Here is a 14,368-nt window from a genome sequence, read left to right as displayed (position 1 = left end):
GAGTGAAATGCAAGCACCAGACGCCATGTTTCCATTTTAAACAGCTTCCTGCACCTCTGCGGTTCCTCCATCTACTTTCAAACGCCTCGTTGACACTGACAATAGCTAACTTTGATTATCATTCGGTCAGTGACCACTTCCACACTGAAGAGTGATGCTAGTGAGATCTGTTAGCCCTTAGCTGCATTCGTTGATTGGAAAAATGTTGCATTTCTGAGGTTTTAACAGGCTGGTCACCAGTCAAGTTTGGTAAATATCAAACTCATTTGATTGTGATCACAATTAGGTGAATCGTTTTTTTTTTTGTTTTTTTTTTTGGTGCATCTCTAATTAAGGACATTTCAATGCACTGCTGCCACTCTCCAGCTAAAGCAAACAATTACCCAAATAGTTACATCAGAAAACAAAACAAAAACAATAAAACACAAACAAAAATGAATTTAAATACAGTTTTCTGCATTGTTTCACCATCAGTCCAGGTTGCTCGTTCTCACACCTAAAGCTATTTTGCGGGCTGAAAAATAAGAGCTGCAGTTCAGGCCAGCAGGAGGCGATCTTCTACAGTTATGGCTGCTACAATAGTGAGGTTAGAAGATAAAACAGCTACAGGCAGTCATGGAAGGAAGCTGAAGCAGTTCGTTCCTGCCAGAGTCTGAGTTTTATGCTGCTTTTCTTTTCAAATCCAAAAAAAAAAAAAAAAAACACCCCAGAAGAAACAAGCAGTTTGAATCTCTGTTTTTTCAGTCCCCTTATTTTCCAGTTTTGTTTCCTAAAAGCAGAATTGCCTAAATACAGTACGACTAAGAAGTGAAGATGGAGGATAATGTCCTTACGTAACAGACCTCCCTCAGTGAGCATCGTTACATGTTTCTAAGTAGAAGGCCGCCTGCAGTAATTCAAATATTCATGTGTGTTTTAATTTCAGGCCAACCTTCCTGTCAGTGCCAGGCAGAAAACACACTCAGACCCTGCGACTACATGTAGCTTTACTACCGTTCACATATATTACCGCTGATACTGCTTACTATGCTTTATACACTTTTGGTCATTTTGTCCATCAGACACCACAAAACATGCTATACAGTGTCTGTCTGTCTGTCTTAATTGAAACCTCTTCTGTAAGTGCTACTTAGCAGAGCTTGTCAAGTATTTGAAGCAAGAAAAACAACCATACACACACACGCATACACACACACACACACACACACCAAGAGAAGCACTCTACAGCAGCCTGTGAAGGTCAGTCTATACTTTTTTTTTTGTCTCTTTTGCATACTTCCTCCCCAGCAGGCAGGACCACACTTGCCTGTGTGTTTACTTTTGCAGCTATCTATACACGATCAAAGAACGTTGTTGGGCATGGAGGCGCTCAGCGGGATTTGCATCATGGGGACCTAACAGGGCTTGTTGACGTTGCACAGCAGCTCAGTGACTTTGATGAGGCGGGCCACTGTGCTCTGCGACTCCTCCTGCAGCCGCTGGTTGTTCTGCCTGAGGCTCTGCACCTCGGCCTGCAGCACCGCCTTGTCCTCTTTCTCCTGAAAAACATCGGCACACAACAGAGAACAGAAGCTGTCGCTCAGATTGCTGTGGCAGGAACGAGAGGTGGGTGGCGACAGGTACAGTGATGGCTCGGAGGAAGCTCGCGGGCGTGTGCAAACAAGAGACGCGACAGTCAAGAGCAGAGACGCACAGCAGCAGCAGTGAGGAGGAATAAACTCGCAATCCCAAAGCGCCAATCAGCCGATCCGATCAGTTCTCTGACGGGAGAGATTTTGTTTTGATTCGAGATACCAGACGAAAACAACCAAGCTTTTGCTGACTTTTACTGTTGCATATTGTTTATTAAATCAGTTCTTTGTGGGCTGACGGTCAGATGAGCAAGCACCTTATCAGTCACAATGTGCACAGGGCTGCAACTAATGATTATTTTCATGATCGAACATTCTCATTATTTTGCATTCACCAAACATCAAGGCTGATTAGTAGCGGACGAGCAAAATCAAACATTTCCGGAGTCCCAGGTGATGTTTGGATTGATTCTGTTGTTGCAAAACAGGGAAAAGCAGCAAATAATCACATTAAGTTAATCATACAAACCTTGTGTGCCCACTGTGTAAAAGGTAAATAGAAACAGAACATCAGTTTAATATGTTATATAAATACGTAATGCTCTAAAATGTCAAAATTGAGACGTAAGATCATTTCAATTCATTTTTAACTTGATGCCAAACCTTTGAGATTAACAGAAAAAAAATCACATCCATTGAACTTCTTCACACATTACAACCATAAATAACAGTTTATGTTCTTGTGGATTTTACGCAGTGTATAAAGAGAACAGGATTTCAAATGTTTCTAAATAAAAGATCAGAAAAGTATGGTATGCATTTGTGAAAAGAAAGAAAAGAAAAAGAAATCCCACATCATAATGCTGCTATTTCAACTGTAAAACATTTGAGCTGCATTTAGTCGTGTCTACTGTCTTCTACTCTTTAAGTCAAATAAATTTAGCCACTTTTAGATTTTGAACCTAAATGTGTGAGTTTGTGAAAGAGAAATTTACAGTAGTACGTTGTTAACTTTTATTTTAAGAGTTGAATAAACTAGTTTTTAAGTTAAAAAACCTGAAAAACTATTTCCCAGAATGCTTAGCAGCATGTTTTTGTATCCTGAGATGGAAGTGCGTTACATTGATCTGACTCTTGTGTTGTTAAGGCAAATGTTTATTTTAATGTCCTGTTCACACTAAATGAACTGAATTCTGATGTTTAATAAAATTCATGAAAAGATCAGAAATTTTGTTGATGCAATTTGAAACAAGAATTTAAATTGCTCTAACGTAGAATAAGTAGTTATTTTAATTTTATATTGTGGGTGAAAATAATAGACAAATGTGTGCTGTTTTTTTTCTTGCATATTGTGAAATGATTATTTGATTTGAATTAAGATAAAAGTCACAATTCAAGATTAACTAAAAAAACGTTTAGACAACTCATCTCTTGTTAAATCAAATTCATGAACTTTAATTTCTGAGTTAAAACAAATTAAATTACATTTGCAAGGCAGCAGATGGACTTTCATTTTCAAGTTAAATCAAATTCAAATGTTTTACAGTGCAGTGCACTCGTCTGGTTTTCCCTAAAAGGGAGACGGAAAACCAGCCCTCTAACTGGTTTCTTCCAAAAAGGCCAAAATAATGAAGTGCACAGCAGATCAAGTCAACAGAGTCACCCAACTATTGAGATTTCACACTATTTTACGTTAAAAGTATTTCAGTAAAGATGATTTGTTTGTGTGAAATGCAATGGAAAAACTGCGCTGTGTTTTGTTTTTCAGCAATAGAATCACATGATTTTTAATTCCTTCCTTATCTCTACTTGTGCTCGATCAATAAAGAGTCCTCCTGATGCTATGTCACTGAGCATGTTGGTCTTAAAATAAAACTTCATGCAGGACATTTCCTACGAGAAAAGTCCAACTTAAACTGGTGATACTTTTGCCAATGCAGCTGAGAATCCATCCTTCGAAAATATCACGTCGCTGCTAATTACTCCTACAAGCTTTTACCAGATTGGCCAAGTCTTTTATCAGTGTCACGAAAATATGCAGTTGGCATCAGGTTTAAAATGAACTCGCACAACTATATATCAAAGTAAAAAAGAAAACGTAATTGTTCATATTTCATTTACAGGAAGCCAAATATTACTGTCATTTTTTTTAAGTGAACTAAATCAGCAGTTCTCCAGGTTTTTTTGAATCTCATTATAATTATTCTTTAGGCTTTTGCTGCTTTTTTCACACATTTATTTTTTTAAATCAGACCTATCACCTGTCCAAAACAACAGGCTGTGCAATGTGTCCCTAAAAATGAGGCAAATAGACAAACGGAGGACAAGAAAGGAAGTGTCAGACATAAAAACAATTTACACCAGGAAGAAAATGCAGCAAAGACCCGACAAGTTTATCATTTACTGAAGACTTCAGCTGATAACTCTTGCTTTGGTTTTAGTATTAGTCAGATTATGCCAGCCAGCTTTGTTAGTTTCCAAAGATTTAGCTTAACAAATTGTGTAGCTTGTAGCAAAGTTTAGGTAATGTTTCTGTCTTAATGAGGTCAGACTTATGTGTCTGAATTATACCTAATTACACCTAACTTTGGGCATTTAAATAGTCAATACCTAAATTATTATCTACTGTAAAATAAACTCAGAAGAGCAGAGGTTAAACAGAAAATATTCTCATGGGCTGTGACGCCGTCTCATATCTTGCCGTGTTTTGTTAAAGATTGTATTTCACCAAGATTTAGGTAAGAGGAAATAAAGGATTTTTTTAGGTCATCAAGTCCTGATATGTATTTGAAATAATCGTATAATTTCCAATAGTGTATAATTGGAATAAAGGGTGTAAAAGTCACAAAGTTCTGCTGGGTCAGGACAGAGCTCTATGAGTGTCCCTGGAGGTGAGATAAGTATTAGGTGAAAAATAAAACAGAAAGTAGGTCATGCTGTCAGGTTTATGTTCTCTTTCAAGCATCCAGCATCCTGAGGTAAGTAAATCTTCATCAGCAGAAACAGTGTGTTTGCATAGTTTTGTATGAGGTTAAATAATGTGATTATTGGGTTATTGCTGCTTTGTTTGAACTGTGATTGTTCAGATTAAATTAGATGAAATCTGAGAGTCGAATTTGTCGCCATGTACAAAAAATCGAGGTAGCCTGGCCATGAGATTGTTTATGCTGTGATGTTTCAAAAGGCTTTGGGAGGTGATATTGGAGATATTTACCTGAACTGAAATTTTACTGGTGATTGTTGGGGAAAAATGTGAAAAAAGTTGTATTGCTCAAACATAATGAAAAAGGAATAATGGTCCATGAAAGCATAATGAAATAACAGATGGCTCAGCACTTTTGTCATGTATTTTTTCAAGAATGAAAACTTTTTCTTCATTTTAAATTGTAAAAAGTTGTTAATTGTTTATATCCAGTTTCCAAAATTACGTTTTACACAGCGTGCTTGTTCTCTCTTTCGGAAACAAGGTTGTAAATGAATCAATGATAGTCAAAATTAGACATTAAACTTCCTTTAATGATGTACGTGTTTGAGGAGCTTTTCTGTCATTAGCATTGAGAGGTAAAGAGTCGGTTGATTGTTCAGAAAAATAGCCATTATTTCAGTAAATAGTGAAAATAGTCATAGTTGCAGTCCTCATCAAAGACTTCAAAATAGAATTGAATTGGGAGAAATACCATGCATCATACAGACAAAGACATACACAGAGACAGTATTGGCAAAAATAAATTTTCAACACAAGGGCCACTTATGTTTGGACGACCAAGCAGCTCCATCTGCTGAGTAAGGCCATGTTGTTGTTTTTTTTTTTGTTTTTTTTTGTTCGTTTTAAATTTTTTTAATTTTGTTTTAGTTTGAAAAGTGGACTTTGTGTTGAAATTGAGCTTTTTTTTAAGGCAGCTGGATCTTATGTCCAAAAGAAGCCTTTGAGTTCATCTCATACAGTTTTCTGAGGCATCAACAAGAAAGATCAACAGAGCAGCACAGACTCATGTTTGGTGGAAATGTGCAGGAAAGAAAGTACTGAAAAAAAAACAGCAGGACGTCTCATAAATACATGTAAAGTAGCAGAATACGGGGAAAATTACAAAAATTAGGAACGTTTCTGTACACAAAATAATAAATAAATAAACGTCTTTTTAAAGTATTTTTTTGTTCTTTTTATAATTTAATACATCTCTACAGCGAGTCAGCAGGGGACCTGAAGTGGCTCGTCGACGGCAGGATTTCTAACAGCTGCATCAGCAAACAGAAATCTTCTCGCTCAAGCGACAGAAGCTGAGCAAAGGAAATGCGTTTCTCCTGCCTGCTGACTCTTTTAGTGGAGCTACAAAATACTGTCACAGAGAATAACATTCATAGAAGTCAAAGCACCTTTTGCAGGTCGTCTTGCAGCTTCTTCAGCATGGCCTCCAGCTGCGACACCTTCTCCTCCAGGTGGCCCGGAGAGTCACTGCAGCAAAAACAGGCGAAGAGCAAACAGCTGAAGGGATTTAGCTTCCCAGCCCACGAAACCCATTAATGAAGGAAGAGAAACTTCCTGTCAGCCGCTACAACAAACGAAGGCAAGGAGACTTCTTAATTTGATTGATTGGTGCTGCGGTTTGTGGGACTAAGCTGAGGACTGAGCTCCTTTTACCTCTAATGAAAGCAGGAACACTTCAGAGGTCAATTTTCATTAATCACCGACGTCTGACAAGGAAAGCCAGTGTGAGTGACTGCTCTCATCCTGAGCTGCGTTTCTGCAAGACTGCAGTCATAAATAATGACTGCGCCCTCCGGAGGAGCAGAATAATAGCACGGTTGCGTTGGTGGGGGACTCAGGTTCACCACGTTTAAAGCTGAAGTACATGACTATTACATAAAGTTCATAATCGTGCAGACGTGATGCCTGTTCTTCTTTAAGAGGAGAATTTTGTTGGAAAATTCTGATTCAATCTGCTGTCCTCTGCAGCACAAACATGAACAAACTGTCCCGTAGATGTAGACACACGAGTCTTAAAGCTAAACGTTAATGACGTTGAGAAAATTAAGAGGTCTTAGGCTGTTGAGAAAATACAGACATGCTGAAGTCCTTCACTCTGTGTGTGTTTTGTCGTGACCCACCTGTCCTTTGAGTCTTTGAGTTTGCCGTCTGTCTGATCAGCTCCACCTTGGGAGGAATCCCCGGCTTTGCGGTCTGAGAAAAACAGCATTAAGGACATTATCATCACATTGACAACGTGGAAAAGGCAAGGTAGGGCCATTTTATTTACATGGCACTTTTTCAGCAACAAGGCAATTCAAAGTGCTTTGACCTGAGTTAGAGGAAATACAAACAAAATAAAAGAAAAGCTAAAGAAAATCAAAAAGTACTCCACAATTTGTTGATCTGAGGTAACGAGTAGTTTCCCTAGATATCTAAGTTTGTTCTAATGGTTACACGTTAATTTATAATCACACAGGATTTTATGTAAAAGATCAAAAATTTGTGGGACACATTTTTAAAAAACAAAAAAAATGAGAAAATGTGATGTGGATTTGTGTTCAGCCCCTTGTTCCGAAACCCTTAAATAAAATCTTGAACAACCTACTTTCGTCATAAGTGACCTTAATGCTAAATAAAATCCTGTCTGTGTGTAATTTAATCTATGAATAAATGGAAATGTTCCTGTGAAGGACTGTGGGGTTTGCTGGAGAAACATGGCTGAACAAACTCAGCAGACAGGTCAGGGAGGAAAACATGGAGAACATTAATGCAGGATTAGATGATGAAAAAATATTCCTAGCTTTTAACATCTACAGAGCTCTGTTCAATCGTTTATCTGAAAATGGGACGAGTATGAAAATCCATGAAGACGTTTGTGTCTATACCTAAAGTGACAGGCTGGACATAGACAGGATTCACCAGAAAAGAAGCAAAGAAACTCGGAAGGAGCTGCAAAAACTCACAGCCCAGGTCGGAAAAATCGATCAACAACTATTAGGCAAGCATTTTACGAATTTGGCCTTTATTAAAAGCGTAGCGGTAAAAAAGCCATCGCTGAAACTGCACTGCAGCATAAGCTGCTCTGTTTGCACTTTGCTAATATTAATGCAGCGGACGCAGCAAACATATGGAGGAGTTATGTTTGATTAGATGAGACCAAGTCTGAAGTTTATGGACAACCTGCAGAGCAAAAAACTGAACGTCACCCTGAAAACGTTATCATGTTTTTGGACGCTTTTTAATCTGACTGAGCTGGAGGTTTTTGACAAAGAGCAATGAGAAAAAAAAGAAGAAAAAAAAGAAAACTTTTGGTGTTTTAAGCTGGTAAACATTCCCCCAAAAGTCTTGTGATAATTGTCAATTTTACTCAAAGGGGCTGAATACACATGGACACCACATTTTTAAACCTTATACTAATATGCAGGGTTTCCCCCAGTCTGGCGGGCCACCAGGCTTTATTTGTTGCCCCATCAGGCTTATTTATTTAAGGGTTTTTTTAATGTTAGCATTTTTTAAGACTTTCTAGTTGGTGTTCAGATATTAATTTTCTAATAACACATAATTATTAAGTGATATTTTCAAATTACAAGTCAACTTTAAACATTTTTTAACTTAAAAACACGGCGGTGCGCTGGATGAACGACTGCTCTAGCACCCAAACCATCGGGCTTAGCAAGTTTTCTGGGGGAAACCTTGAATATGGTTAGCAGAAATTTGAAAACAATTTTTCTTTCACCTTCCACTTAAGTGATACTTTATGATACCCTCATCCAAGTTCACATCATACAATGTTTAAATATGAAGAAATATGAAAAACCTTACAGGGCGTAAATACTTCTTACATATAGTTGCTTTTATTTATGTGAAAGCATGTTGCATTCCCAGTTTAGTTCAGTAATAATGGATGAAATTCTGTTTCTCAGAGTTTCTGGATAACTGAAGCAAGATAATCTGAATCTGAATTGTCATGTTCTCGCTTTGGACTTGATTTCTTTTGGTTCACATCTTTTCCTAGATATTAAAAAAAATCTGATTCCTAATCTAAAAATGTTCTGATGACAACAAGAAAAGCACCAAAGTGTTTTTTTTTTTTTTTTTTTATCACATAGCATGTACTGTATGCTGACTGACCACAAGAGGGCAGCAATAATAAGTGAACAGCACAGGAATGACGCTCTCTGTCTTCATGGTGCATTTAACTTCAGGAATGCTCTTTCAAAAAACATAAAATATAAATTATGAACCGTGCATAACCTCACCTTCTTTGGACAAAGCCTCCAGGATGCTGCGGCAGGCTGTCGCCAGGTCAGCAATGGACTGCCACTCCTCATCTGTCGAATCTGTCGTCTCAGAGAGAACTACAAGAAAAAAAGAAAAAGAAAAAGAGAATAAGAGGTGAAGCTCTATCATCATGATATATTCAGCATTCTGTGTGTGGTGTATATAGGACAGAAATGGGACTGCAGATGTTGCATGCATCTGCGTTGCCTCTGGTCTTGCACTGGCAGAAATCGGCCGCTAGGAGGCGGTGTTGCTTTGATGCTGGACTGCAGCTTGATGCCAAATATCCCAAATCAGGAGCAGGGTGTTTTTGAGGCCATGCCTATAAAAGGCTTGATGTAAATGATTAGTGGAAACCAAAACCAAGAAGGCGGAAGTAAGCTTAACTTAATTCAGATTTCTTTCAATTATGTGAGTAAACATTAAAAACTGTTTTGTGTTTTGCCCTAAAAGCCCTACAGTTGTTACACTTCAGCTCTCAAGCACATCTTGAATTTTACAATTGAGCTTAAAGTGGTGTTGACGCATCTGAAAGTCCTGCAGGCTTCCTGTTAGCGGGCGCTCTGCGAAACAATGAGAGGAATCCGAGGAGGTGATGAGCAATCGTGCTCTCATGGGTGCTGAACGAGGATCTCAGCAGAGGCAGAGCAGATGGTTCAGGAAGAAGGGGATCCTTGATTTGGGTGGGGAGCGGGCCCCGCCTGAAACTCCACCCCTCCCACCACCCATATGTCCCCCCTTTTATTCCTGCCCGTGGTGGAGCGGGGCAGCAGAGCAGGGGTGATATTAGATTAGCGGCATAGCGGGCAGCGTGTGTGAAAGAGGAGGAACAAAGAGGACACAGCGAGCACTGCAGGGGGGATAATGAAGAGAGGGATTTAAGGCAGGACGGGACTAAAAAAAGGAATTTAAGGGTCAAATCAGGCAGAGATGATTTGCAAACATGTGTAATCGTTCCATTTTGGCATCGTTTGAGCTGCTGTGCCAGCTGCTGTGTTGTGATAAAGCTTTGTTTTGAACTTATAATCGGGTTCATAGTGTTTCTCAGCACATATTACCTTCTAAATTCACTCAAACTGGACATCCACTTTGCTGGAAACCCCCAAAATATACAGAATAAAGAGAGGGGTTTCCTTATAGATTTGTTTTGTTTTTGCTTTTCTTGTCACACTTGAATGCTTCAGACCGTTAAGTAGATTTTATCAAACATAAATAATGTGAGTAAACACAAAGAGCAGGAAATAATTTTATTCATTAAGGGAAAATGGCTAACCAAACCAACCTGGTCCAAACTGAAACGGTAAAGCTTCAGTTTTCAAATCATGAGTTCAGCTGAAAGCTTTGTTAAATTTGACCAGCAGCCCAATTACTACCAGACCTAATGAATGAAGAAAGCATTTAATAGAAGTTATCTGACCACATGCAGTAGATTAATAGCAACACTATCCAAATAATCTCAAGAACAGATGCTTAAAAAAAAGGTTACAGCAGGATTTTTTACAATTCGGGACTCCAGCAAACCCCAAGGAGAGTCATAATCCTAAAAAGGAGAAACACTGAAACAGCAGCGAACCTTCAGACAAGTGGATCACCGACCAAAAATACTTCAAGATTGGGTCAAATCCTCATCCAGGAGGTCAAAAATAACCCAAAACAGTGTCTAAAGAACTGCAGCGCTCACTTGAGTCACATGATTCAACAATAAGAAAGTGACTGGCGATAAATGGCGCACATGTTACAGTTCCAAGATGAAAACTGCTGCTGCTTGGCTCGTCTCACATTTGCAAAAAATAAAAAACATCTTGACTTGAGTCCTTAAGCTTTAATATGGCCGCACTAAAACAATCCTGCAGGTTTGTTAATTTGAAACATTTAGGTTTGACTAAAAGAAAACAAACACTGCACTGTATTGAACGACCTTCATGGAGTTTGTAGATAATTTCTCAGAAATAAGAAAGCCCTTACTCTTGGTGATGGAGTTATGCAGACTGAGGGCTCGTGAGTTTCTTTCCGCTCGGTCTACACTCGATAGCCGGGAAGATGATAGGGACGAGTCACTCGCTGAAGCTTTGTCCTCGCCAAAGTCAGCGGCCATGAACTAAATCAAGAAGCAGACAGAGGTCAAAGTTTACATCAAACGTGTCGCACAAGCGTCAGGGGAAAACGCAGCTCAGGTGTTGTGGTCGACCTGCTCGTCTTCTGGGGGAACTTTAGGTTTGACGGCCAGGATCAGGTCAGGCGTGGCGTCCCTCAGCTCCCCGACGTTCTCGTAGATGTGGCGTTTCTCCTTCATCATCACGTTGTCGTACACGTGTCTGTCCATCAGGCAGAAATGTAGCAGGAGAATACACAAAAGCAAATCTTTTGATCCAATCCAGTGGTTAAAACCAAACCTAATATCCAGGAGAGCTTAGGTTGTCAAGGATCAAAAATAGCATGCGATAAGTCCGGTCAAATAATTTTGGTTGTGCTTTCAAAGGGTGATAAAAATCTAACTCAATATGAGGAGAATCTAAAAATATCTGCATGAGTGTTTCCTTTTCCTCCCCAGCAGCTGACAAGTGTGATTAAAGAAATTAAACAGGCTGACACAGATTCTTTGATACTGAAGAGGATGAGAATTAGACCAGAGTGCAGACGACGTAGATAAGTGCTTCAGTGAAAACAAAGGTGCTGCTGCGCTATCATCACATTTCACAATACGGCTCCGTATTTTAAAATATCTGCAGCTCATCTAAGCTAACTGCAGGTCCTTAGATGCTTAAATTTGATCTGTTTTATTCGTGGAAAAAACAGTTTTCTGTTTGGGATCAAGGTTTCCCCCAGAAAAGTTGCTAAGCCCGGTGGTTGGGGTGCTCAGCAGTCGTTCATCCAGCGGCCCGTCGTGTTTTTGAGTTAAAAAATGTTTCAAGTTGTCAGGAAATTGGAATATATCACTTGATAATCATGTGTTATTAAAAGATTGGAAGATTAATAGTTGAATACCAACTATAAAGTCTTAACGTTTTTAAAAAAACTTACATAAATAAGCAATGCTTAGCCTGGGGGGGCACAAGTAAAGCCTGGTGGCCCGCCAGGCTTTTGATCCACTGGGGGAAACCCAGTGGTCCTCATGTGTCCAAGTTTCAATTATCTAACCTTTCGTTCAAGCTAAAGAATTGAAGTTTTTGTTTACAGCAAAAAAAAACAAAAAAAAGACTTGATTACGTTTTAAGCTAAGTAATGATTCAGCAAATGATTGTGTAATGTACTTTGAATTTTTTCTATTTCAGAACAGTAAAAAAATATTTCCAGTTTTACAAAACAAACATGAATCTAGATCCAAGTTCAATTAAATCATAATTGAAAAACTGCTTTAAACAAAGTTTTATCACAATCTGTGGTTGATTTTAAAGCAGCTAAATTAAGCAAACAAATGTACAAGATATGTTCTTCATAGTTTTAGTGAAGCTTACTCATCACAGGTGTCTGTGTAGGACAGCTGCTTCTCCAGAGAAACGCTGCGGGTGAGCTGAGAGATGCTGATCTCTTCGCTCTTATTGGCTGGCTGGTCCTGCAGAGACGTAGCCCTCAGCAAAGGTAAGGCGGGCAGTGTGAGGAGTGGGCCGGGACTCTCCTCGTTTTGCCCCCCGCCGCCGTCCATCTTCAGCTCATCCTCGGCGAGCTGATCTTCCTCCTCCTCGTCGACCCTGTCCGCCTTCAGCTGCTCCTCCTCCACCTTCTGCTCCTGCTCCTCCCTCTCGTCTTCCCTCTCATCCACCACCCAGGCCACTCCCGACTTGTCCTCGCCGGACTTGCACTCCGCATCCTTGATGGCTTTCTGATAGAGCTCAGAGAAACTTCTGCAAAGCAATAACAGACTGCGTGAGAACAAAACCCCCGAGCTTTATTGCATTATGACTTACAAATTGAACAAAACGAAGGCAAAAGCAGAGCATTTCCTGTGAGCCGCATCTTTCTGCCACATAATTGTGGTAATTTATGTTTTGTGCCTCAGAAGGAGTAATGCAGGGTTGAGCACGATTAAATCTCTCCTGCCAGCTTTGTGACGTTATTTGGCGCAGTAAGCAGTAGAGATGTCTGGCTTGATAATGTCTTACTTTATCCCAACAACTCTGTTCACAGCTGTTTCTGCCGTCGCTCGGCTGTCAGTTAAGCAGAAACGTCCTGGGTGCAGTCGGCCAGGCCGTGTCAGTGTGATTAAACATCATTAAGAAGGATTTACTGGTTGCTGGCCAGCTGACTACAGACTGTCATTAGCAGCAGAGAGAGCTGTGACCTATCCCTGACTCTTTTCTTTTTCTGGACCATCTTGTCCCACTAACTCCCTCCAACTCATCTGCTGCCTTGACCATTGCAGTGTGGCCACCTCTTGGGTTCACAGTCTGTCTCTGACGGGTAGAAAGACTTCTGTCCAACCTGCGAGGTTTGCCGTTCTCATCCGGTGGGATGACGGTGATGTGGATCTTGTGTGCCGTGCGGAGAAGCCTGCTCCTCTCCTCGGGGCTCAAGTGGACCAGGGAATGTCCGCACAGCCTCACCACGCGAGCCCACAGCTGCAGGCCTCCGCTCTCGGCGTAGCAGAACCTCTGCAGGTCCGTCACGAAGCCCTCCTCGTTCATGAGGAAGCCTGGCTGCCCCACTCCGTCCCGCAGCGGGGTGACCTCCAGCGCCTCGCAGCCCCGCGTCACCAGCTGAAGAACAGCAGGACACGAGAATCAAAAACAGAGTGTGAAAATGCACTATAATGTTTAATGTTCCCATTTTGTCATATTGTAGCCACAAATTAACTCTGGGGGAACTGCAGAAAGCTCCCCAGCACCCTCTCGATGAGCACCACCGACTCTACATGAGCTGTAGCTCATGTAGAAGAGTCTACCAACAAAACAACATCAGTCATGCTTCCTGAAACATGACTGATGTTGTGTTATGTTAATCTAATTTTTTTGCACAAAATCATTTTCATATAGTTAGATTTTAGGTTTTAGCTCCTTTCAGGACGAGCCGGGCTTTTTGACACTTTAAATCCAAATAAGCAGCTGATGGCCACGACACCCAGTTCAATGTTTACACTCTCATGTGAAAATGGCTGGAAACATCAAAGATGTACAGTTGTATGCAACTGTACAAATATGTACAGTTGCATCTTTGCTTTTCAAAGATGCAACTGTACATCTTTGAAAAGCAAAAGTGGAGCCTACTGCACAACCAATAAGAATGTAGTAAGTGGTTTCTGGATAGCAAGTCAACAACAAAACACTTATCTTTTCCAGCAGCCATTGTACAACGGTAAAACCAACTGAGCAAAGATGCTGGAGCTACATAGGGGTTGCTAGGTAACAGTGTAGTGTGACTCAACGATTGGAAGGATTTTGAAACGGCTCATTTGTCAGACGCCAAAAAAACATTAACTTCTTGCCAAAAAATATCTGGATATTTTTTTAAGAGCTTGGGCTATTCTTATAAACATTTGAGATCCAAATGGAAGTAGAAAACTCTAAAATGTGAAATTTGCATAATAAATTCCTCTTTAAATTGCTATCCATCC

The 14,368-nt window shown here is 40.1% G+C and overlaps 1 protein-coding gene across 1 annotated transcript; it reads right to left on the bottom strand.

Annotated features, from left to right (window-relative positions):
* Positions 1-276: 276 nt before the first annotated feature.
* Positions 277-13,522, bottom strand: LOC103145705 (signal-induced proliferation-associated protein 1-like). The gene is made up of 9 exons (XM_016676978.1): positions 13,240-13,522; positions 12,276-12,662; positions 11,009-11,135; positions 10,786-10,918; positions 8,799-8,897; positions 6,678-6,750; positions 5,946-6,024; positions 2,101-2,112; positions 277-1,538 (listed from the first exon to the last, which is right to left on the bottom strand). The coding sequence occupies exons 1-9, from the start codon at positions 13,440-13,442 to the stop codon at positions 1,395-1,397; spliced, it is 1,257 nt and encodes a 418-aa protein (XP_016532464.1). The 5' UTR covers positions 13,443-13,522; the 3' UTR covers positions 277-1,394.
* Between the last annotated feature and the right edge of the window lie 846 nt (positions 13,523-14,368).

This window comes from Poecilia formosa, unplaced genomic scaffold (assembly GCF_000485575.1).
Source record: "Poecilia formosa unplaced genomic scaffold, Poecilia_formosa-5.1.2 Scaffold145, whole genome shotgun sequence".
Classification (NCBI taxonomy): Eukaryota; Metazoa; Chordata; class Actinopteri; order Cyprinodontiformes; family Poeciliidae; genus Poecilia; species Poecilia formosa.
The sequence above is the reverse complement of the archived record's forward strand: the minus strand, read 5'-3'. Positions and strand labels throughout refer to the sequence as shown.